At 38.3% G+C, this 24493-nt stretch overlaps 3 protein-coding genes and 2 non-coding genes across 6 annotated transcripts; 4 read left to right on the top strand and 1 right to left on the bottom strand.

The window, feature by feature from the left end:
- Nucleotides 1-610: 610 nt before the first annotated feature.
- Nucleotides 611-709, top strand: LOC125806262 (small nucleolar RNA U13). Its single transcript, XR_007441548.1, has one exon. It is a non-coding gene; the product is annotated as a small nucleolar RNA U13 (small nucleolar RNA).
- Nucleotides 710-1183: 474 nt separating this feature from the next.
- Nucleotides 1184-1282, top strand: LOC125806261 (small nucleolar RNA U13). The gene has a single exon (XR_007441547.1). It is a non-coding gene; the product is annotated as a small nucleolar RNA U13 (small nucleolar RNA).
- Nucleotides 1283-2690: 1408 nt separating this feature from the next.
- Nucleotides 2691-8959, top strand: mak16 (MAK16 homolog (S. cerevisiae)). The gene is made up of 10 exons (XM_007229340.4): nucleotides 2691-2885; nucleotides 3221-3270; nucleotides 3412-3521; nucleotides 4567-4631; nucleotides 5721-5872; nucleotides 6157-6211; nucleotides 6312-6386; nucleotides 6527-6640; nucleotides 6958-7023; nucleotides 8442-8959. The coding sequence occupies exons 1-10, from the start codon at nucleotides 2871-2873 to the stop codon at nucleotides 8667-8669; spliced, it is 930 nt and encodes a 309-aa protein (XP_007229402.2). The 5' UTR covers nucleotides 2691-2870; the 3' UTR covers nucleotides 8670-8959.
- A 3683-nt stretch (nucleotides 8960-12642) lies between these two features.
- Nucleotides 12643-14534, top strand: LOC103046271 (uncharacterized). Of its 2 annotated transcripts, none has more exons than XM_007229341.4 (3): nucleotides 12643-12911; nucleotides 13005-13127; nucleotides 14209-14534. In XM_007229341.4, exons 1-3 carry the CDS (start codon nucleotides 12696-12698, stop codon nucleotides 14308-14310), a joined length of 441 nt encoding a protein of 146 aa, XP_007229403.2. In that variant the 5' UTR covers nucleotides 12643-12695; the 3' UTR covers nucleotides 14311-14534. The 2 variants fall into 2 exon arrangements, with proteins under 2 accessions (XP_007229403.2, XP_007229404.2); XM_007229342.4 differs by having other exon boundaries at nucleotides 12647-12911; nucleotides 13005-13121.
- A 4299-nt stretch (nucleotides 14535-18833) lies between these two features.
- On the bottom strand, nucleotides 18834-24355 carry tti2 (TELO2 interacting protein 2). The gene is made up of 7 exons (XM_007229343.4): nucleotides 23280-24355; nucleotides 21333-21519; nucleotides 21130-21222; nucleotides 20606-20790; nucleotides 20366-20509; nucleotides 20111-20267; nucleotides 18834-19155 (listed from the first exon to the last, which is right to left on the bottom strand). Exons 1-7 carry the CDS (start codon nucleotides 23927-23929, stop codon nucleotides 19069-19071), a joined length of 1503 nt encoding a protein of 500 aa, XP_007229405.3. The 5' UTR covers nucleotides 23930-24355; the 3' UTR covers nucleotides 18834-19068.
- Between the last annotated feature and the right edge of the window lie 138 nt (nucleotides 24356-24493).

Below are 24493 nucleotides of genomic sequence, written 5' to 3'. Positions count from 1 at the left end.
AGTCCTAGATCTTTATGATCTTTCCAGTTCATTGAAATGATGATGGGTTTGTTCACAGCTTCTGTTGTGAGATGCGTGGCCTTTCTTGTTACGCACAACGCACAAACTATCTGATTTGACAGACTACCAAAATACAGTTTTTAGGTGATATAAAACTAATAAAAAGTAGATTTTCTTTGTTATTTTAAAAGTTCATGCAAATTATACAGGTAAAAATGTTGTCTGTTTAGTGTGAAATAATTTATTCTGAAAGGGTATAATACTATATTGTTGTAATTCTGTATATATGCCAGCTGTGATTGAATATTGTGATGCTGTTTTGCAGCTATTTACAATAAAACTAAATCTTTCCATTATTGTTTGATAATTTTTAATGTTGACATCGTAGTAATATAATATAGATTTAATGGGGCTCTTGACTTGACTAAATGAAAATAAATGACAATTAATAAATATATTACTAAAGTTTGAAATTGTTGGTGTAAGACGTAAAAGGTTTTTTTCTTTTAAACAATTTTGAACAAACTATATATAAAACTAGTCAGCTCACCCTCATTCAGAGTCCTGATGTCTGAGACTGTGTCTGGTGTAAGAACGCTCCACTTTTATGATCTTTCCTGTTCATTAAAATGATGATGGGTTTGTTCACAGCTACTGTTGTGAGATGCGTGGCCTTTCTTGTTACGCACAACGCATAAACCGTCTGATTTGACAGGCTGCCTAAATACAGTTCTTAGGGGTTATAAAAATAATAAAAAGTATTGTTTTTTGTTATTTAAAAACTTCATGTGAACTATCCAGGTGAACATATTGTCTGTTTAGTGTGAAGTCATTTTTTCTGAAAGGGTATAAGTACTACATTGTAGTAATCCTGTATATATGCCAGCTGGGATTGAAAATTTTGATACAGCTATTTACTATAAAACTAAATATTTGCATTATTGTTTGATAATTTTTAATGTTGACATCGTAGTATTATAATATAGATTTAATGACAATAAATAAAAATAAATGACCATTAATAAATATATAACTAAAGGTTGAAATTGTTGGTGTAAGATGTTAAAGGTTTTTTTCTTTTGAACAATTTTAAACAAACTATATATAAAACTAGTCAGCTCACCCTCATTCAGAGTCCTGATGCCTGAGACTGTGTCTAGTGTAAGAAAGCTCCACCTTTATGATCTTTCCAGTTCATTAAAATGATGATGGGTTTGTTCACAGCTACTGTTGTGAGATGCGTGGCCTTTCTTGTTACGCACAACACATAAACCGTCTGATTTGACAGGCTGTCTAAATACAGTTTTTAGGTGATATTAAAGTGATCAAAAGTAGTTTTCTTTATTTTTTTTATAATGCCTGAGACTGTGATGATTGGTTTATTCACAGCTACTGTTGTGAGATGCGTGGCCTTTCTTGTTATGCACAACGCATAAACCATCTGACTGGGTTGGAAAGTTATGCTCTTAATATTTGTAGTGTAACGTCAGAGGAAAGCGTAGCTTTGTTTTGTAAAATGTTAGTTTAAAAGGTTGTGTAAATGTGAAATTGTAAGAAATAAGTATGAAATGTTACATTATAAATTTAATTTAACGAGTATAAAAGCGTTATGAAGAATTTGTATTCTATAGTAAAAATCTATATGAAACTAAGCTGTTAAAACTGAACCCCATCAAACCGGTTTATGGAGAGATAACCGTGCTGACCGCTAGAGGGAGCCCGCGAGTGAGTTCTCAATGAATGGGTATAAATAGAGCTAAACGGCTAAAAACTCAAAATAAAAAGAGTAATTACCTACTAATCAGGAACATTCCTATAATTTCTTAGAGTAGAATGAAGTGTTTTGCTATGAAGGTAAGGAAAGTGTATCTATATGTTTTCGTTTTTCACAGTAAACTGGTTTTAGGCAGTAAAGGCGCTGCATTACTGTTCCTGTGAGCTGATTGGTTGGTGAGCTGATGGTGGAGTTAATGCCAGAGCAAGTTAAAACTGGTTATAATAATGTTTAAAAAATTTGTCTGTTAGGGAAGTATCCAAAAACTAAAATTGTGACTTGCTAAAATGTTTGTCTGATATAGACAAAAACCTTTTGCTAAATGCTAAAGTTCAAAAACTTTTGTCTAAACTTTGGCTGGTAGAGAAGTGTCCAAAAGCCTTTGACTAAATTGTGGAATACCAATACTTTGGATCATAGAGAAGTGTCCAAAAACTTTGTCTGAATTCTAAAGCCCAAAAACTTTTGGCTAAACTTTGGCTGACAGAGCAGTGTCCAAAAACTTTTGGCTAAATGATGGAATATCTATACTTTGGCAGATAGTAAAATGTCCAAAGACGTTTGTCTTAATTCTAAAGTCCAAACATTTTAGCTAAACTTTTAGCTGTCTAAAAACCTTTGGCTAAATGGTGGAATTACGTTTGGTGATAGAGCTGAGTCCAAAAACGCCTGGTTAAATATAGGTAAAAAAAAAAGGCCTTTTCAAGCCTAAAAATGCCTGTACGAAAACCGTACAATATATCGCTCCAAAAAGACAAGCAACCCTTACGGCTGTGACACGAGAAACGTTTAATTTATTTTAATTTTTTTTAAATCGATTTCATGATTAATGGAGTGACTGGAATTTTTACAGAAGCTGCAGCCATCAGAGATTTAACACATTAAGTGAACACTCTGCTCTCTACAGGCTCTCTGGCATAACTTCCGGAAGTATCGCGAGAGTGCACGTTCTCGAAGATGGTGGCTGGTCTACACGTGTGTCTGCTCCCGGTATAGTAAAGTTAGAGTTTTAGATACGTTTCAGGTCTTTATTGATTAGAGATCGGACCGGATTTAACACTGATACCGATAAAAGCGCCTTAAAGCAGGAGGCAGAATGCAGCACGACGATGTGAGTATCGAGAGTCTTCACGCGCTTTAAAAACACCAGATAGAGAACAGCCTGGTTAACTAGCTTAGCTAGCCTAGCTAGTGTTCTCCAGTTAATTAGCTAGTGTTAGTTCTTTTTAAACGCTTCATATAAAGGATAAGTTAATTAAATGTTTGTTTGAACGTGTTTGTGGGAGTAATGACTGTGTGGGGCGTGTAGCTGCTGGATCCAGGTTAATCTTTATGTTGCTTATGTTAAGCTGTATTGGCTCTACTAGCTTCTGTAGCTAGTTATGTCAAACAGATAGAGCTAAACTACCCATCTCTACCTGTAAATAAAACCCTGCTCATTTACAGGTGATATGGGATCTTATAGGCCCTAAGCAGTTCTGCTCCTATAAAGTCAAGTAAGTACAATTAAACTTCTGTTTTTTAATAAATAGAAATGTGGAATAACAAAGTGTATAAATTATTCCCTGAGTTTCTGTCCTGTGTTTATTTTAAAACATACTCATACTGATTATACTCATTTTTCTAAATCTCTACAGAACAAAGACTGGTCATTTCTGCCGGAATGAATATAACATCACTGGAACATGCAACCGCCAGTCATGCCCACTGGCCAACAGTCAATATGCCACCATCAGAGAAGAGAAAGGTATTGACTTAACTAACAACATTAAGTGTTCATAGCTGATAGTATTGATCTAATTATAGTAGTATATTCTATCGTAGGGGTGGGCCATATGACACTTGTGTGACACCCACATATGTGGGTCCCACATGCAACCTAGGGGCTACGTTCTGGCTCACATTAAAATCCACATTACTCAAATCCGATTTTTTTTGCTCAGATTGGATTTGGCTATCTTGACATTTTACATTACAAATTTGACCTGTATCTGTGTGTAATGTGAATGAATCTGTCCCGGAACCATCTCACATGCGCACACTGATACGTGTTTAAACGTCGCCTTCTTCACCACCAAAAAAAAAGTCAAATTTGAGAGATGACTCATAGCTTTATAAAGGTGAAATGGATGCATTAGTAGCAGCTCAAATGTGGAGCATCTTTCTTGAGTGGAGAGTAAACAGTTGGTCTGAAGTACATGCTCAAGACGAGGAGGTGAAAAAAAATCTTGCTTTTGCTGTTTTTGCAGCTATAGCTGCATCAAGAGATGTGTGGGTACCAATGAGAAGTACGTAGCGCATGCGTTGCAATTTGACCGTTCACATTCATGTCGCATGTCTGTGGATTGCATACGTATTCCATGTAGGACTACATATAAAAGTGATTCAAATTTGATTTGAAAAAATAAATAAATAAACTCATTTGGCACATTCATACAGCCATAAAAAATCTGATCTGAGCCACATTGAGCAAAAAATCTTATTTGAGTCACTTCAGCCTGGTAATGTGAACGTAGTCATGGTCATAACCCTTTGAATACCAGTTGGAATACCCATACAGATCCCACATAGGCATTTAATTTGGGATAGGGTATGTTAGGGTATGTCAGCTGGATAACCAGTATACCCATGCTTAACATTGCTGGTTGACCACTATGAGCAGAATCACCAAATATTACATTTATTTACTATGCTGATTAAAATGTCTGGAGAAATCTCATGATATTCAGTTTCATCTATATTATATATCAGATTTATCTATATCGTTTGCCCTGTTCTTGTCTGTGTTTTAGGCCAGTGTTTTCTCTACATGAAAGTTATTGAAAGAGCAGCCTTCCCAGCTCGCATGTGGGAAAAGGTAAGACTCCTTCATATGTATGTTTTTTCCCTAAAATTTCAGCAAATTAGACTAATTGTGGCCGTTTTTTAAGTGCTTTAAAATTGTTTTCTCATGCCAACCCTACACCAAAATGATTTTCAAGTGATTTCAGCAATTTCAGTATAAAATCACGAGTCGAGTTGCGGTCACGTCATCTTGATCGTTCAGTGTAAGGTGGTCATGAATAAAACTTCGGCAATGGCACGGACGCCACGGTTCTCCTAGAGTGTACAAAGAGTGTCTCTTTGATGTGTCTTCCCATTTATAATAATAATAATAAAAAACAATAAAATGATTTCAGAAAGAATCTAGTTGCAAATAAATGGCTGTGACTTGTCTTTAGATTTGAGAGGGTGTCAGACTTTAGTCTTTTAAAATACTTTTTAGTCTTTTCGAAGTCGTCTAGTGTATGGTTAGCATTAGGCATCAACACTGCTGTATGATGGAAGAGGTTTGGGGGTCCAGAGGCATATAAGCAGTGCAATGGTTGGAGAACAAGTGTCATGTTGGATGCTCTTTCTAAAAGTTAAGGTGTTCTTAACACTAAAAGCATTTTCACACACATAGTTTGTTTGCGACAGAGATTTATGCATTTGTGCATATCTGTAGTAATTATTTGTGCAATATACCAGGTTCAGCTGCACCAGCAGAATGCTGAATAAGTAGTTTAGGTCAAACCTGTGTAGTACACATTATTATTGCGTCAGATAAGGTAAGATTACACAAGATCACTAAAACAAACCAATCCTGTGTTTCTTTTGGGATCTGACAAATATGTGGGATCACGTCCTCTCAAGTGTCTCGATGCTGATGACATCCAGAGTATCCAGGTCCATATTTCCTACTGCTTCTGTGATATACACTTAAGAGTGTAGCTTACACAGGCTGTTAGTTTTTTATATGTTTTTTCATGGTATAGTTGTTTTGGAGCTGTAAGCTCTTAACGAACTAAACTGCTTTGTGATCATTCCATAATGGGTTATTCAGTTATCTAATTCACTTCATGCCTTATGAACATCTTTTAATGTGCTCTTAACTGCAAGTTATAGCTTTGATATTTTGTTTCAGGTGAAACTGAGTAAGAACTACGAGAAGGCCCTTCAAGAAATAGATGAGAATCTCATCTATTGGCCATTTTACATTCGACACAAGTGTAAACAGCGCTTCACTAAGATCACACAGTACCTTATCCGCATCCGCAAACTTACACTGAAGAGACAGTGAGTACATCACCATCTGTTCACCTCTGTTTGTTTTTCCAGTTCATTTTTATTCCTACACTTTTATAAAAGCAAAATTGTCTCTTTTTAAAGAACTATGTTTGTGATACTTTATACTATTATACATAATTATCTTTAACTTGGTTGTTATTAACTTCAGGATATTGGTTCTACGAACCTTTAAAAATATAAAAAATACCACAGACATCTCTATGTGTAGTTTTAGGATTGTAGGTTGATCTTTTGTTTAATGTAATACAACTCTTCGTTTCATTTATTTGCAGGAGAAAACTGGTTCCACTGAGCAGGAAAGTAGAAAGGAGAGAAAAAAGGAGGGAGGTTTGTAAATGATATTTAATTTGTTTGTTTTCTTATGTCATTATTTCATCCATCTGGTCATAGTAACAAAAGCCTTCATATTGTGTGATTTTCATTATAGGAAAAAGCTCTTATCGCTGCTCAGCTAGACAACGCCATAGAGAAAGAGCTGCTGGAAAGGTTAAAACAGGGCACGGTAAGTTAAGCTGCTTAAATAAAATAACTATTGATTTATTCAAATTGTAAAATTTTATCTTTTAACATGCTTTCAATAGAAATTAAATGGGATATTTCATGAGCAGAGCAGTTTGAATGACGTTCTTTTCTTGTTTTCAGTATGGGGACATCTACAACTTCCCTGTCCATGCTTTTGATAAAGCTATGGAGAAGCAGGATGAGGACAGCGAGACAGAAGAAGAAGAAGATCAGGAAGGGGAGGAGGAAGATGAGGTAAACAGTTGGGGGAATGTCTTTGACCTTTTTACTAATTAATTGAACACTCACGAAGCATGAAGGGGACACAGTGCAGTTGCTGGGAGAATAATGATAAGGCAGCAGGGTTTATTTTTAGAGTACATTATTGCACATTGAAGTGTCTTGTAGTTTTTGCAAATTAAATACTAATGTTCTGTAGCTGCTCATGAGACTCATATCAAAAATATCTGATGAGTTGAGCTGAATTAAATGAAAAAATAATGTGACACAAATTAAGTCCCATTGGTGCTCTGGCTTTTATAATGACCTGATGAATTACGTTGTGTCTGCAGGAGGCTGGGAAGAGAGAATTTGTTGAAGGGGATGAGTTTGAAGAAAGTGACCTCAGTGATTTTGAGGTAAGTCGATTGAGTCTTCACATATGTTGGAACTAGACTTTGTTTTGTATTGTGTCTATTATGTATAAGATATGTGTAGAACACTATTTATAAAGTATTGTATCAGAAATGATGATGGGTTCATACGGTCATGGAAAAACCTGGAAAAGTCATGGAATATGAAAAATAGAAATTTCAAGGTCTGGAGCTCTCAGGCTCTGAAACACATCTTATTATTTAATATTATGTGTCAGATTCATTTAAGGCCTACTATAATAAATTTTGATTATAGCTTTAGTTGAGTTTTGTTTTTTATTGTCCATGTCTGCACTGATGTTTTAAAAATCGTATGGTCATGAAAATTTGCTTTAAAGGCATGGAAAAGTCATGAAATAAATCATGGAAATTTATTGGTTAAAAAGTGTATGAACTCTGAATTTAAAATTATGTGATTGGTCAGGATAGTTAAATGTACACAGTAGTGCTGAGCAGTATAAATATATAAAGAAAATAATCCAATATGTTCTAAATATCTATCTAGATAGATATTTGTATCTGTATGTCTTATTTTATATTATTATTTTTTTTTTATTATTCTTCTTGTAAATATTATTCTTTGCACATTGGTGGGAATCTGCCCCCAAGTTTTGCACTCACATGTACACCTGTACTCTGTGACGTGACAATAAGAATCTTGAATCTTGATTATGATATTACATTTACATACATGTATACAGAATTTTTGGCCAAAAATGGAAAAATTATGTTCTGCCTAAATAAGTGATAGAATCTCATTTATACCGAAAGGTTGTGTGCTTTTAATGTCTGCTGAGATGTTAAGTTTAAAATATTTTTATATAATATATTAGTTTTTTTATTGATTTTTTTTTTTTTTTTTTTAAGATTTTTCATTGAAATGCAAAACAAAAATATATTTAGGATATTTAATTAAGACAGTTATGGGACAGGCAGTGTCAAAATTAATGTAAATAATAATATTAAAGTGTTTATCAGTTTTATCCAGATATTTTTATTTTAGTGCATCCCATTGTACACATATCTATATGTATGTATTTATTATATGTTACATGGGGGCCATGTTTAAAGCCCATTTCCACAGTTTTATTAGTTTTTCTGTATGGCGATCATGCCACTAAATCATAACATATTTCAATTGATTGGTCAGATCCTGGATGTGCACATGTGCACAAAATAGAAAGCACTGCTTAAGAAAGAAAACATCATAAATATAATGTTTATATATCAATACCTAAACTGTAGATCCATACTGTCTTAACATTATGTGAAACATAACCTCACCCAGCACTAGTACACATTAAAACATCATTTGCATATTGCGATCTACTGAAGTATTACTGTGTTGCTGTATTGTGAACCTGGTTTTGAGAGCACAAAATGAACTGAATCTTGTTTTGCAGGATATGAACAACCTCCAGGCCAGTGGTGATGAAGACGAAGAGAGCGAGGAAGAGGAGGAGGAGGAATCAGAAGAAGAGATGGAAGAAGAAATAGAAGAGGAGAAAAAGGCTCCTGCCAAGTCTAAAGGAAAGACCCCACTCAAGGGACCAGTGAGAAAGAAACGAGCTTACGTGGAGATTGAGTATGAGCAGGAGACAGAGCCAGCCTCCAAGAACAAAGCATCATAGAGACTAAAGCAGGACATGTACAAGATCAACATGCTGTGGCAACCCCAGCAGTTCACAGACTTTGGGTGAAATCTGCGATTCATGCAGGCCAAGTTCACTGACAGTCAGCCGATATTTTTTATAACCTGTTAATCAGAAGATGATACATGTGTTTTTTCTGAATGGACAGATTTCTCTGTATCTATGCTGTTGTTAAGCATAAAATGTTCTGTGAAGAACACTGGTCAATGTAAACCTACCAGTCCAGCAGTAATAAAAAAAAACAGCTACACTGTTTGTGCCTCAAACAAGCAAGTTGTAAAATATGATTATTGCAAAAGAGACGTGGATTAGTCTTTTTTTTTTTTCTTTCCCCAAACATGACCACTATATATAAATCATTTTACCAAATACTACACATATAAAAGATGTTCTAATCAATAATGTGTTCACCTGTAATTCTGTATAACAGCACAACAGCTTTGCATGTGTTCAGAGTGTGAAATTCACAGTAGCCATGAATGGGGAAAGGTGCTCAGATTAACAGTACACTAACACACCTATATGAAAGTATGGGCTATATGACATTTTAAGGTGACTGTACTGTTTTAAAAAATATCTTGTAGTGTATTATACTATTTTGTGGCCTCCACATATTAAGCTGTGTGTACCAAAAGACATAGAACAGAAACTAGTGTGTTGTTACATGGCTTGCACACCTGTGAGATATGTGTGTGGGGACTTGAAAGTTGATACGATTCCTGTGAGAGTTGCTTGTCTGATCGCATGGACAATTCTAGCCAGATACCGTCGGTCAAAATGACCACCAAAATACCACCAACTGCTCTGTTATGAGCATGCTGGGCAGTGTTCAAACTCAGTCACAAGTTAATACCTCACCACAGCTTTGTTCCCAAACCATCCCTTTAATGAAAAGCTTACATAATGCTATTCCATGAGATTTGATATGACCGTGTTCTTGCCCACATATTTTTTATGATTTAACCTTGCTAAAACATGAATCTTGAGAACAGGGACAACGGATGAAAAATAGCCTTTAGGCTAATTCTGGTGCATTTACAGTAATGTTAATTACTGTACACTGTACCTGTTAAATAAACTATTAAAATAAATTCTGCTGACAGCTAAGTTTAAATTAAACATATACAGTGCTGGTGAGCAAGCTCCTGATAGGCATATTGAATATGGTATTTAATTTAGCTCATGCTGGTTGACTAAGTTGGTTGTACTGGTCATATTAGTCAACCAGCATGGTCAAGCTTCATCATGCTGCTTGTCCAGTTGGGTAATGGATGACCATACTTGTAGATTGATCAAACCATTAAACTCAAATATACCCTTTCCTAGATAAGGTGCCCATGTCGGATTTGCATGGGTAGCCCAATTGGCATTCAGAAAGTTTTGTCCATGAGTTGGTTCCATGTTGGCCCCACATATGATGTCAGTGATGGGCCCAATCAGGGTCAGTAATAGGACCAGGAGTGGTCCATCTGGGTTGTACAGGTGCTGGTCAACAAATTAGAATAATTTGAAATAGTGCAATCATGAAATTCTTTGAATTCATTTTTTGTGCAGAAAGCAAATCAGGTGTTCACCGCACCTGTCCTACTCGTTAGATTAATCACAGAACTCGTTACCTGGTAAAAAAATTGCTCAGCTGAGCTTTCCAAAAGGCCCATTTAGGCCATTTAACTGTGACACTGTTGTTTTATTGAATTAGAATAATGGAGAAACCGTTTCATTGAATTAGAATAATTTTTATTATAATTACAATCATCACTTTCTCAGTATTTTGTGGCTGCCCCCTTGGCTTGTATGACTGCCTGAAGTCTCCGCGGCATCGATTTGACCAGCTTGTCGCAAGTTTCCGCACTCACAGCTTCCCAGGCAGTGGCGATGTTCTGCTTCAGTTGGTCCAGCGTAGTAGGCTTTCTGTCGCAAATTTTCCGCTTGACGATGGCCCAAAGGTTTTCAATGACATTGAGGTCAGGCGAGTTGGCCGGCCATGCCAAAACTTCAAGCTGTTTTTTAGTGAACCAATCTTTGGTCGACTTTGCCGCATGAGCCGGTGCAAGATCCTGTTGAAATATGAAGTCTTCTTCGCCGAACTGTTCCTCAACAGTCGGAATCAGGAACGTTTCCAGAACATCTTGATATACGGCAGGATTGACAGTCTTCTTGAGGAAGCAGAGTTTCCCTACACCTCGAGCGGACATGCATCCCCAGACCATAACGCTCTGGGGAAACTTGACGGATCTTTTCACGCACTCGTGGCTGTAGGTTTTGCCACCACGACGCCAGACACGAGGACCTTGGTCACCGAAGGAGATGCAGAAGCGTGATTCGTCACTGAAGACCACTTTCTGCCAGTCTTCAGCAGTCCACTCGCCGTGTTCTTTGGCCCACTTCAGCCGTTTCTCCATTTGTTTCTTGTTCAGCATCGGTTTTACTGCTGGAACGAGAGATTTGAAGCCGAGTTCGCGCAGACGACGGTAAGTGGTTGATCTGGAGACGTCAGCGCCGGTCTGCTTGTTCCACAAGTCGGTGAGCTCGGAAGTGGACTTGAACCGGTTGCTGACTGCGATCTTTCTCAGCTGCTTGTTGTCGCGAGCAGAAGTTTTTCGGACGCCGGAACAGTTGGTGCGCTTGCTGCAGTTTTTCTTGAGAGCTTTGCAGACGGAAGACTGGCTGATGCCGAGCTGCTCAGCAATTTTAGTTTGGGTCAAGCCTTGTTGGCGAAGGGCTTGAATTTGAGCCACTATTCCGGTTGAGAGGTCGCGCTGCTTACCCATGATTGATTTTACAACTTAGAAATTCTACTCAACCCTGACTTTATACTGCACAGTGAACACTCTTCACAGAAAACAAAAATTCGAGCATTTATTCTAATTCAATGAAACGGTTTCTCCATTATTCTAATTCAATAAAACAACAGTGTCACAGTTAAATGGCCTAAATGGGCCTTTTGGAAAGCTCAGCTGAGCAATTTTTTTTCCAGGTAACGAGTTCTGTGATTAGTCTAACGAGTAGGACAGGTGCAGTGAACACCTGATTTGCTTTCTGCACAAAAAATGCATTCAAAGAATTTCATGATTGCACTATTTCAAATTATTCTAATTCGTTGACCAGCACCTGTATACGACTCATGGGGCCTATGAGATCTTGAGGTGGGCTGTAAAGATGGGGCAAATTTTGGAAACGTACTAACCTACTCAGAGCCCAGGCCCACCTCAAGCTCACTTAGACTAATTTCCACCCATGTGAGCTCCACATGTTGATGTGGATGTTGGTCAAAATCTGAACTTTTCAAATAACATTAACAAGTTCAGCTAGCCATGCTGTGAAGTGACGTGTCCAAGGGTTAAAAAATGGATCTTTAAAAGTGCTCTTTAGAGTGGGTATATTCTCTGCCCTTTTTATGAGTCTAAATTTCCTCATTCTTAAAGTGACAGTCCCTAAGTTTTGGTAAAAATGTAATTGCACTGAGCATGCTAAATAATACTTTTAAAACATAAGTTGTGATGCGTTCTCTTTTGAGAGTGGATGAATCTAGTGATTTTAATGAGGATTATTTTCCACTCTCCTTTATCTTGCCAGCTCTCTTCAGTTCTAATTGTGCATTTCTCCATGTTTGTAGGCTTGTAGCTATTCAAAGGTAAAATCAATGTGTTAGTATGTCGAGTATATTTTGCAGAGGAAGAGGAGGCTTGTGCTAGTCTTCACCCTCCTGGTGTTGGGGGCATTCACTAGTGATAAAGGGAGTCCTAATGAGCGGGTTGGGTAATTGGTTGTGTAAATTGGAGAGAAAAAAATCAGATTTTCACATGCATTAGTGTCTTTTCCATGCCTTAATAAATCGTGGCGACGCATTTTTTTTAACATGATGTCACAATAGGGGCTCCGTGTTGGTTGTGGATGTTTCCGTTATTTTGTCCAGTCTCTGTAGTCTCACCGGCGGAGGGCAGCAGAGCGCTGATAGGCTGCTTTTACGTAGAAGAAAACGAAGCACTCGTTTTTTTTATCAACATGGAGAAACTAACAGCGTTTGAACGAGGCCAGATAGTGGGAGCTTTAAGTACAGGAGCCTCGGTGGTAAAAACCGCAGAATTACTCAATGTGCCCAAAGACGTGGTCTCGCAGGTCATGGCGGCCTATTCTAAACACGGGCAGTCCGCGCTGGTGGAGCTGGTGAAGAAGAAGCCGCAGCACAGACACAAGAAACCTCCTCCCACTCAGATCGCTGTAAGTTCCCGGGCTCCGTGCTCTCTCTCTCTCTCTCTCTCTGTATTTATGGTGACCCTGACTGAGACCGCTGCTGCTGTTCTGTGTGTTCAGTGTGGAGACATCAGCATCGGCACCAGCCCAATCCAAGCCCTGGAGAAAGCCCTGGCTCTGGAGAAACAGGCTGCAGGAGACGAGGACGATGATGAGGATGAAGATATGGATGATGAGGTAAAGGTTGGTGGTGTCCTGCTGTATCTTCCTTTTAATGTGTCTTTTAATGTTATTTTGTATTGGTTCAAGTGCAACTTTGCTTTGTTTCTGTTCTCTAAAAACACTTCTTTCACTTTTTGAAACAAGCTGACTTCTAGCCACACATACAACTCTGGAAAAAATAATTTCAGTTTCTAAATCAGTATCTCTGATTTTGCTATGTATAGGTATATGTTTGAGTAAAATTAACATTGTTGTTTTATTCTATAAACTACAAAACAATTCTCCCAAATTCCATTTTTTCAATGTAGAGCATTTATTTGCAGAAAATGAGAAATTACTAAAATAACAAAAAAGATGCAGAGCTTTCAGACCTCAAATAATGCAAAGAAAACAAGTTAATATTCATAAAGTTTTAAGAGTTCAGAAATCAATATTTTGTGGAATAACCTTGGTTTTTAATCAAGGTTTTACATGTATCTTGACATGTTCTCCTCTTGATTGGCTTTTGCATTTTGTCTCTTTCGGAACTACACATTATAACAGCTGTACCAAAACATTTTAATTTTCAATGAAACTGCCCCCCCAAAAAACTGTCAATGCAGATGACTTGAGTAGGGGTGTGCTATATCACAAACACAATATTAACTCAAAAATATTGTGCTATTATTTTAGGATCATATGGGCCATCATGGTACAACTGTTGTTTGTAGCAAAAGAAAAAATCACACTCTCATTTCCTTTTAAATATCTACTAGAGACAAATTATATCTTATATTTATTTTACTTCGGCCCTGGGTATATGTAGTGCATTATGAGTATCGTGACATGTTGGATCATTGTTACACTGTTACAATCTGTTAAAAAAATAAATTCCTAGACCATATAGCACTTATATCAATACTGGAATTATATTGTATCGACTAAAATTTAAACATGTACCAGGATAGAAAGTTTGCCCATATCATCCAGCCCTAGATGAGAGTCCAAATAAGAAAAATGAATGTGGAAAAATGCTGGGGAAAATGACACATTTTTATGGGTTTATCAGTGTATCTCTGCTGTTCAAAAAGAAGTGGCACTAATCAAATCACACTTTTCACAGGATTTAAACATCAAAACTATCAATGAAGACGAAGATGATGATGAAGATGAGGGTTCCAGTGAGGAACAAAGTGAATCACACAAAGTTGAAGGAGAGCCTTAAATGTTCAGTTCTGCATGTTTTGGTTAGAGAAGCTGATATTGTGAAGTTCAACTCTCACAATAGTGCTGGTAATAACTGTGCTTTTATGTGTTTTAATTTTTTTTTACATAATACCCTCTGTGACATGGGACCTCTTTTGTATCATTTTGAAACGGTTCATTTTGAGTTGTGATTAAATAAAATATTGCTTAACAAAATTCTGTAATAAACAGTATTTGTATCTTGCCCTGTTCAATGAAAGCTAAAGGACAGTGTGTCCACATGTGTGAGGTCTTTTGCATTGAAGGTGCGTGTGATTTCTGCCAGAATCACTTGAATCTTCGCGAACAAAATGCTGCTGGACACATCATTACCACTTGCTGCATTCTCCACTGCGACATATTCATGGTACACGGGGATCGAGGAATGTTAAATGCCTGCACAACTTCAGAAATAGAATGTTCCATCCCCCTGGCACCCACAGTCAACTAAAACTCGGATAATCCAATAAGCAATGCTATGAGCACTCTGGATAATGTTTAACCTCACTCCCAAGCCATCCCCTGAGGAAACACGACTAATTTACACACTGCTATGCCATGACTCATGTGAGTGTTCTGTGAAAGAATTGATTTACAGATTCTTATACATTGATCAGCCATAACATTTACTTGCCTAATATTGTGTGGGTCCTTATCATTCTACCACAACTGCTCTTGAAACACTGGGGTATGGACTCCACACAACCTCTGAAGATGTCCTGTGGTATTTGGCTCATTAATGTGAGTGTACAAGAGCTTAGCCCATCTATTAAAAATCACTAGGTTAAATGAACATTGATTCAATCTAAGAATTTTAATATTAACTGATGCCTATTACGCATTGTTAAGTAAATTTGTTTTAAGGTTGTTTTTTTCCCATCATCAACCTTAAAATATGTAATATAACTGAAAAAGTAAAGTTTATTCAATGTTCTTCGCTGACAGTGTTGTATACACTGCTGGAGTACCCTCAGCTAAGCTGATCTAAAAAGGCAGCTCTTACTGTGAGTTTGTTCTTTTAAGGAAGCTTTTTAACCCAGAAGGTGTAACCACTTTTTGGGAGTGTGGGTAGTGTTTATGTGGGTCAAATTAAAATGAAAGGACAAACAGTTTTTAATACTTTTTATATTCCTTTCTTTTCTGAATCTCTCTCTTCTTCTCCCCTTCCCTCCCCCCCCCCAGCTCTACTCATCAACACAGTCAGAAACACTGCCTAATCAAATCACAATTCTGACTAACATCTGAACTTAAATAAAAACGTTACACAAACACATTGCATGAACTGTCATTTCATAACCTAAGCCAAACATTACTGTGCTAGTGTTGTATGTGTCACAAATCCTTTAAAAGATGTCATTACAGCAAGTTGTCAACCATTTTAAGTCATAAAGGCCCTGTGACACACACGTACTGAACATCCTGGGAGCATCACCATCACAGGACAGTGTGTCAATATGTTTTTTTAACATCTGACTTTTCGTCCATCTGACTTTATTTACAGAATGTAGGAGTGCTTGAGATAAAACTTTGTCCGTTTAAAAAAATCACATAATTTAATTTATAATTTAATTTTACACCAGGATTTTAATCTTAGTCACAATAAGAAAAAACATGAATGCTTACTAATTTTTTGTTTGATTCAGTATTGAATTTGATATTAATTTTCAGAAATGGGTCTGGGTTCCTATGGATTAGGAACGTTGTTGTGAAGAACACATGTCTGTTCTCGGTATTGAGAAACGCCCACATGTTCACTATTCGTTGGAAGTGCCCTTTAAATATTACAACAGTCTGCCGGTGGGGGCGGCAGAGCGCTGCTGGACCGCCGGACAGAAACAGCAGCGGCAGCGGCGACACACGAAGAACCAGACTGGCGAACATGAAGCAGCTTACGGAGTTCGAGAGGGGCCTGATAGTCGGAGCCCGGATGGCGGGGGCTTCTGTTACCAGGACCGCCGAGTTACTGAATGTATCTAGGGGGACCGTGTCTAAAGTCCTGACCGCGTACGCTAAATACGGACAGACCGCATCGGCGAAGAGCAACTGCGGCCGCAAATCCAAACTGACGGACTCGGAAAGACAGGCTCTCATAAGAATCGTCGCCGAGAAGCACAAAAACAACCCGAGCAAAAAAGCGACCACCATTGATATCACCTCAGAACTGAACCAGAACCGCTGCGACCCGGTCTCCACCAGAACTGTGCGGCGGGAGCTCGGGAAGGTGCTGGAGAGGTTAAAAGAGGGTCTGGTAAGTTTACATTCTCCCAACAAAACCATATTTTTGGGTTACAACCTGTAACTAGCTGTCAGCTAGCCTTAACTAACTAGGTAGTTAGGTAGTTTAATTGGCTTCCTACTTGAATTTTTCGTTCCACCTTAATAACTGACTCAGTTACTCTAGCAACACTCCGCCCCCTCAGTCACCGCAATGGAACCGATGCACTATTTTAAGGTGGAGCGGGAATTTACAAAGGAAACAAACCTAAACCCCCCTTTCGTAAACTAATCTATCAGTGTAACGTTAGCTGATTGTAACTTGTTTGTTTTGTTTTTCTCGCTTGGGTTAAGTGTGGAGACCTCCCCATTCACTCCTTCGACACGACTCTGCATGTAGAGAGACATGGTGATGAAGAAGCTGCTGATGATGAAGTGATGGATGAGGTAAAGGTGAGTGATCCCATGACATTTTAATACATGTGGTGGGGTCGTGAATGGGTTTAGTTTAAGACCTCTTGAATGTACAGTATCAGTCAAACATTTCTGACACACCCCTTCTCATTTACTGTCTCTTTCTGTATTTTCTACATTGTATATTAATATTAAAGACATCAAAACTATGAAGGAACCCATATTGCTGTCCAACGAAAAACAAGTATCTTAGTTTTTTAAATAAATAATAATTTGAAAACCAACTGTCCCGTATACTCTGACAAAATTTCCTGATAAACAGATAAAGTGAAATACTTCAAAATGATTTGAAAAACTCTTTTTATGTGGACTTACATTGAAAGTGTAAAAGTTTTTTTCTCTCTCTTGCAAATTTGCTGTTTTGGAGATAGTTTTCCTTTTTTAATGGACAAAGACTATACACAGCTCTGGGGAAAAAAAAAACACCCTTTAAAATTTTAGAGTTTCTGTGATTTTACCAAATTGAAAACCTCTGGAATATAATCAAGCTGAAATGAGGAAAACATGCCAAGTGTGATTAAAAACCAGGGTTCTTCCATACAGCCTCACAGTGTTACCTGGATAATTACAGAAATTATCTTTACAGCACACGTGTTTAAACCTGTGAACACATCTGAAACTAGGCTTTAAAACCCACAGACTCCGTTTGGGTTATATAGCTAACTGAATCCTTTATTTTGCAGGATATGAGCATCTTAAAGGTTCGTGGGAATGGAGGCACCAGCCAGGATGAGACCACATTTACAAAAACTGAAAGATTTCACTTGGCGGACCACTGCTGAAGAAACAAGCTTATGAAAGAAGGTTTCTAATGGACTAAAGCAGATTGGCCACACCAGGACCATTTGCGGCCTTCCCTCAGACTTTAGGAGGACTGTCCAGCTCTGTGTCCACATTTTTTTGACACAATCTCACTGGTACGTTATCCAAATGATATGTGCTCTGGAAGGCCTGTGTTTCTTTAAGAATGTATAGCTTTATCTTTACCTGTGCTGCTGCTGCTTGGCATAGGAAAGTTCATTTTTGTGTTCTTGTCATTGAAGCGAATAAGCACGGACTGTTATAAGAACGGTTATAAGACAGTATCTCAAGACTTTTTGTAATGATCAGAATGTACTGATATCTATTAGTTCTGTGTATTGCATTTTTGTTTCTGCCCTTTTAAATGTTTCTTTAGTCACCTTACAGTATTCAGCAGAGTAAGTGCCTAAGCTGTCACATACTGAAGAACTGTTGGTTGTTTAGGATTAGACTTGAATTTTTGTTACATGACTGACTTGTCTAAACAAGACTTTTATGACAGAGTGAACGAAAGTAGAAGAACACCTGTCACAATGTTGTTTTTTTGACAATATCCCAGAAATAATAGCAATTAACAATATCATTGTCATTTTAAGACCTTTTTTCTACAGGTGGCGTTATACAATAAAATAAAATATACTGGATAATATTGAGGTCAGCAAATATTATTGAAGTGTCTGTGTATTGTATGATAAGTCTATAACAATTATTGTGAAAAGCAGAATGTTGTTAATAGCATGTCTGTGGGCTCCAACACTTCAAAGACTTTAAAACTCCTTCCAAACACCCTGGTTCATGCCTTACACAGGACAGTTTCTACCACGCACCATCTGCTGTTTCAGAAGATCTCTACTCCAGGATTCCTGCAGTTGCTTCAGAATTGACAGCTTTATTTGTATGTGTTGTCTTAATTGTTAATGTCTGCCTATGTTTGGTCATTGCTGATTAAAAATTGTAATTACTGTGGAACAATTAATTTAACAATAAATAAATTTAAATAATTGAATTCAGAGATAACTGATGAACACATTTTATTTACCTCATATTACATTTGTACCAATATGATTCATATAAAAATATTCTGTAATACTTATATTTTAACATAAAAAAAGAAAAAGTCTATTTTCCATTCTCACCCATCCTTCAGAGCACCAGGCTCAGTAGAGCAATAGCCCAAGGCAAAATGCGTGCATCCATAGCACATTCAGAGATGCCTGCTGGCTGACTATTCTGGTATGGTGCACTTATCTCAAACACCTTGAGCTGCTCCAAGGTTCTGTATGCACTTCAGGACACTGTCAGAAACACAGCTACTGTCCACATCCTTTAGCAACACCTGTAAGGCAAAATAAGAATAGTGTAATTCACTTTTACTCTACTTCTAAAAATTCACAGTTCTAGTGCCTCCTCATAAACAGTACACATGCATCTGTTTGACAAGATGATGAGGGGGAGGGGGGAGGGGGGCAGGCAGAATCTGAAGTTCAAGAGGCATTCTGACCAGGCGGTACAGTAATATTACAGGATTTAATATGACTTGATGCAGCCATACACAGTTCAGGAGCAAAGGTTTGTGGAGCTCCAATAAAGCTTTATAATGCAGTGGCCATAAGTGGAAAGACAGAGCATGAGTCTAAGGGAAAATTGCTGCATAATGTTATTTTACAACAATATTTTAGGTGCACATGGACTGGGAGAGGTAGATTGAGTATGTCTGGTCAAGGGAAAAAAAATCAAGAACACTCTAAATTAAGACTTCTACACCTTTTAAAACCACAGTATACATACAACTTCAGTCTGTTAAAAGTGCCTTATTAATATTGCCGTAAATTAGCTAGAAATGCCTTGTTTGGCCAGTGAGCTCATCAGCTTGATCAGTTAAAGCAATGCTAGCATCCTACTGTCAATACGCTAGCCCAATTGGTATTAAATAAAAAAGGTAACACACAGGTAGGTTTTAACTGTCTTTCTGTAACACATCTTGCTGCTACTGACAAAAGTAGATGAGAGTTATTTGTGTCTGCGTTCATGTGAAAGAAGAGTTTTAACTCATTAAAATACCAGATATATTACCATGTAAGGCTAAAATACTATAATTGCAGTGACTACAATTTAAATGAGGAGTTTTTCTTTAAGGTATAGATGTGTGTATGTCTATAATGCTTGGACCTGGAATTGTTATTGGGTTAACTCCATTTACTCACTTTCAACTAAAGACTAGAGTGCCCTCTAATGTTTCTGTTCAACAGAAGAGCTCTAAACAAACAGCCCAACCAAGAAATGAGACCTACCAGCAGTTTACCCTGTGAGCAATGGTCCAGCAGTAGCAGGCAGCGTGAAGCTCTGGTCATGAGCTCCTCCCTGAGCTCAGGAGCCAGTGGCTCTGATGAAATATCTACAAGGAACCTCAGCAAACTCTTACTTAGAACATCCATCCTGCACTCCATCCTGAGGAGACAAAAATGAACAATTCAGTCATTTTTAGGCCTGTACTCACAATTAAATGGTCCCCACGGTTTTAAACAGTTATCTTTAAATTAAATAACCTTGGCCAGGCAGTCTTTATTGTTCTTTCTAAAACTTCCAGTGTGCTCAGCCTGGCCTTCTCTTCTGGACCATCGGACACCTCCAGATACCCCACAATGACCCTCTCCAGCCTCTTCAGATGGCGAGCGATTCCTATACCCATCCTACACAAGCAAGAACAGCACATTTCCAGTCAATGCAAACAACAAATGCTACTGTACTGTACTATTAGAATTACACACCATTAATCTAGACCTCACTTTTCAATAAACAGAAGGAGGCTGCTGGCATAGATCCGGCGCAGTGCCAGCTTGTGTTCCATTTCCATGTGTGTTAAAATGAGACGGAAAACATCGTCAAAGTGGTTAGGCTTCCTTGGTGGTCCTGATTGGACATGGGGCTTTTCAAGGACTGACAGCAAATCTACCATACAGGGCAGAACCACCTGCAAGACAAGACATACAAAAAGGTTGAAAAGCCTTGTTAATAGAATGTAGTGAAACTAAGACCAAATCATTTGACTAAAATATGGAGTAAAATGCTTTCCAGTAATGTTGAGTTTGGAATAGGGCTCGACGATATGGCCAAAATGTATAGCACAATATATTTCAGGTTTATACAATGTATTTCTGATATTGACTTTCTTAATATAAAATGGAGATAACGTTACAAAAATGACTGTTGTTGTAAAAATGTGTATTTAATAAACATATCACTGTTGCTGACAACATTTTCTATTGCAATATAAATATAGCTTGGAGTATACCATTAGTTAATTTCATACCTGTATAAGTGGTGCATCAGATGTGTACAGGTGATTAAATAGGGCATGGTATAGTACCTGAGCCCTGTTGAATTGCCTAAGGTCAGCGGCAGGCTGGAGAAAAAGAGAAATAAATATGTTTCTTTATGACATATGCATGTGTGTCTGATTTCCTCTTCCTGATTTGCTGTTTTTATGTTTTCTTGAAATTTGACACTACTTACCACATTAAGTACAATGTGGTGAAGACAGTGTACTCCCAGTATTTTGTTGTCTGTTCTGTAATCATCAGATATAAGCAGAGAGGGAGGGAAGACCTTCTCCAAGTAGTCAGCTAACCATGGGCGTCTGACCTGAACCAGCACCCAGGAGAACACATGCTTGACAGCCTGGTTGCGCTTCCAGATGTCCCTACAAGCAAAGAAAAACATCAAATTTCCCTGAAATGTGATTAATAAGGGGGAAGTTTATTGTGTCAGCAAAGCACTGGCTGACTCTCCACTCCTTGAAGACATACCTATTTAAAGGAATACACAGAAATGCTACTGCTGCCAAGTGTGACTACCTGCTGTGCTAATGGTATGAATGCTAAAGGGAACTTTAAAGGTCTTATTCCATTCAATTTAAAATGTCTATTTGTGATCTGAATAAATGCCATGTGAGCAGTTTTTGTAAAGAAAAGTGCTCCTGTGATCCTTTATATCGCTGCTTTAGTCTGGTGGAGAAGTGGAGGGGAGAAATGATAGGATTTTGGCTCTTGCTCTTGAATATTCATACATGCAAAAATATTGCCTCTGATTGGCTAACAACACTGTGAGGCCGTGAGAGACAACAGTTAGAAACGTTTTAAAATAGACATTTAGACACTAATAACAGTATTTGCAATGTCATTACATAACAATGCATTACATTTGGTAGACACTTTTGTCGAAGCGACTTACAATAGTAAAAAAGTAATAGCAGTTAAAGGTAAAAAAACATCTTTAGATAGGGCCTAATGAAGGTAAAAGGGAAATATTGGGATGGAGGAGTGAAGGAGGGGAAGAAGGAAATGAGGTTAGAAGTAGTTAGTGTTTTAGAGGTGTAGGAGAGTAAGTGCTCTTTGAAGAGCTCTGCCTTCAGGAGATTCTTAAAGATAGCGAGAGATTCTCCTGATCTGGTAGTGGAAGGTAGTTAGTTTGAGGTGTTAGGAGAGTATGTGCTCTTTGAAGAGCTCTGTCTTCAGGAGTTTCTTAAAGATAGCGAGAGATTCTTCTGATCTGGTAGTGGAAGGTAGTTTATTCCACCATTGGGGAACTCTGTATGAGAACAGTCTGGATTGCTTTGTGTGAATGTTTGGCAAAGCGAGCTGACGTTCATTGGAGGAGCACAGCGGCCGGGAGGTAACGTACGCCTTCAGGAGTGAGTGCAGGTAGGAAGGAGCCTGTTCTGTCATCACCTATGTTACTTTACAACATATGCTAAGTGAGGTTCAGACACTGAACTAGTCTTAGAGTCTCTGTAAAATGTGAAATCCACCGGAGATCCTATGTAAACCTAGTTTCTTACACAAAGGTAAATGGACCAGTGGGTAGTCCAGTCGCATTTTAATGCAATTTTCAAAATGAGATAATTGAGACTGTACATCATATAGACGTTTTCAGAGGGAATCTCAGTAGATAATACTTGTGCTCCTGTCAGAATCCTGTAAAGAACTCTTCTATGTGGCAGTAATTTTCATGTTTTACATTTTTCCTTAAAGCTGATGTCTGTAATTTTTTGGATTTAGGGCCCTCTCTGGTGAGAATGGGTAATTGCACCGAGCATGTGAAAGAATCTTTTTAAAGTAAAACTGACCCGGATCATCTTTTAGAGGTTGTACATGTGACGTAACTCCCGCAAAAAGTATTCTGTCTGTTCTCCATTCAGAAATGCTTCTGCTTTCAGTTTAGAAACAAAATAACACAGACTGCCACTTTAAAAAAAATAGAAGGGGGTTACATGTGTATCAATGTTTAATTAAAAAGCTGAATGTAAGGTTAAAATTGCATTATTTATATTTAATATTATAATTGAATGTCATATATTTGAAGAATGTCGAGGGATTTTTTTCCAATATTGCCCAGCCCTATGGTCTATATAAATATACAGGTCTATTTGCAGGTAATACAGATAGATTTCGTCGCACTCACTTGGTCAGCTCTGGCTGCAGCGTGTCCAGAATCGGACCCAGCATTCCTGTTTGATCTCCATCAGTCTCTTTACCACACAGCAGCTCCAGCAGTGACCCGCTGCCTGTTGCTCTGACTGTTGAGTTGAGCAGCTTCAGAGCGCATGTTCTGGAAACCTCGCTGGTCCAGGGCTGGAGTTGCAGGTGTGTGATGGAGAAAACACAAAGTGTGGGTCCAAGAGCGCGAAGGAGAGCCCTGCCGGTACCTGAAACTGCAGAGTCGCTGGAACGGACAGCCTCTCCAAGCTGAGCGGTGAGAGCCAGCAGCACAGACCCTACAGCCTCAGCTTTAGGAGGGATCTGCTCGTAGCTGCTGGCGGGTAAAACCCCGCTGTCAGAGTCACACACAGGCAGAGCGGCGTATTCAGTGAAGCAGCCCACCACCTCCACATAGGCTGCCCGAAAATCTGAGCTCCACTCCGGGAAGAGCCAGCGCAGCTCCCGGCCCTGCAGGAGCTCCAGCGTTGTCTTCAGAAGACTCGGCTTTACTGACTCTTCAGCCACAAAGCGCTGACGGGTCTGAGACAAAACCCTGATAACAGAATTAGCTCCGCTGCTGTTCTCAGACCCTTCAGCGAGACTGAGGTCTTTAAGAGTATGAGCCAGCTCCATTTCTGTGATGTTTTATATCTATCTGGGTTAGTTATTAGCGATTTTAGACATTAATCTATTAGCAAATGTAGACTAGTCTTATAGCTTTGAAAACAATTTAATGAAGAATTTGGTCCTCGCACTACACAAAATGTTTTTTTTTCTCACAGATTTCGTTGTGCGCACTACCTAGACGTTTGAGACACATCCTTGCACACTCACCGCGGTCTCGCTTGGATTCCAAGGACTTTCTAGAGCGTAATGTTTGATTGCAGGCATTTTATCTTCGCATCTACACTAAGAGCGGTGCAGTACGTTGATTGCAGGGGTTTAGCTCAGCTATTGTACAGTAAACTTGAGCCTGAGTGTAAATGTAATAGCAGCACTCTTCATCCAGGCACCTTCCAGCAGAGTTTCAGTGTGCAGCTATAAAATAAGTCTTACCAGAAACGTCAGCCACACGCCGCAGGTTCTGTTACCGTCGAGATCTTCTAAGCTAACTGTAGGCCAGTGTTAATGTCGTGTTGACGAATAATACTTTTTGTCATAGTTTTCACCAACGAACCTTTTTTCCAGACGAAAACG

The sequence above is a fragment of the Astyanax mexicanus genome, chromosome 12 (assembly GCF_023375975.1).
Source record: "Astyanax mexicanus isolate ESR-SI-001 chromosome 12, AstMex3_surface, whole genome shotgun sequence".
Classification (NCBI taxonomy): Eukaryota; Metazoa; Chordata; class Actinopteri; order Characiformes; family Acestrorhamphidae; genus Astyanax; species Astyanax mexicanus.
Note: the sequence above shows the minus strand (reverse complement) of the source record. Positions and strands in the feature narration are given on the sequence as shown.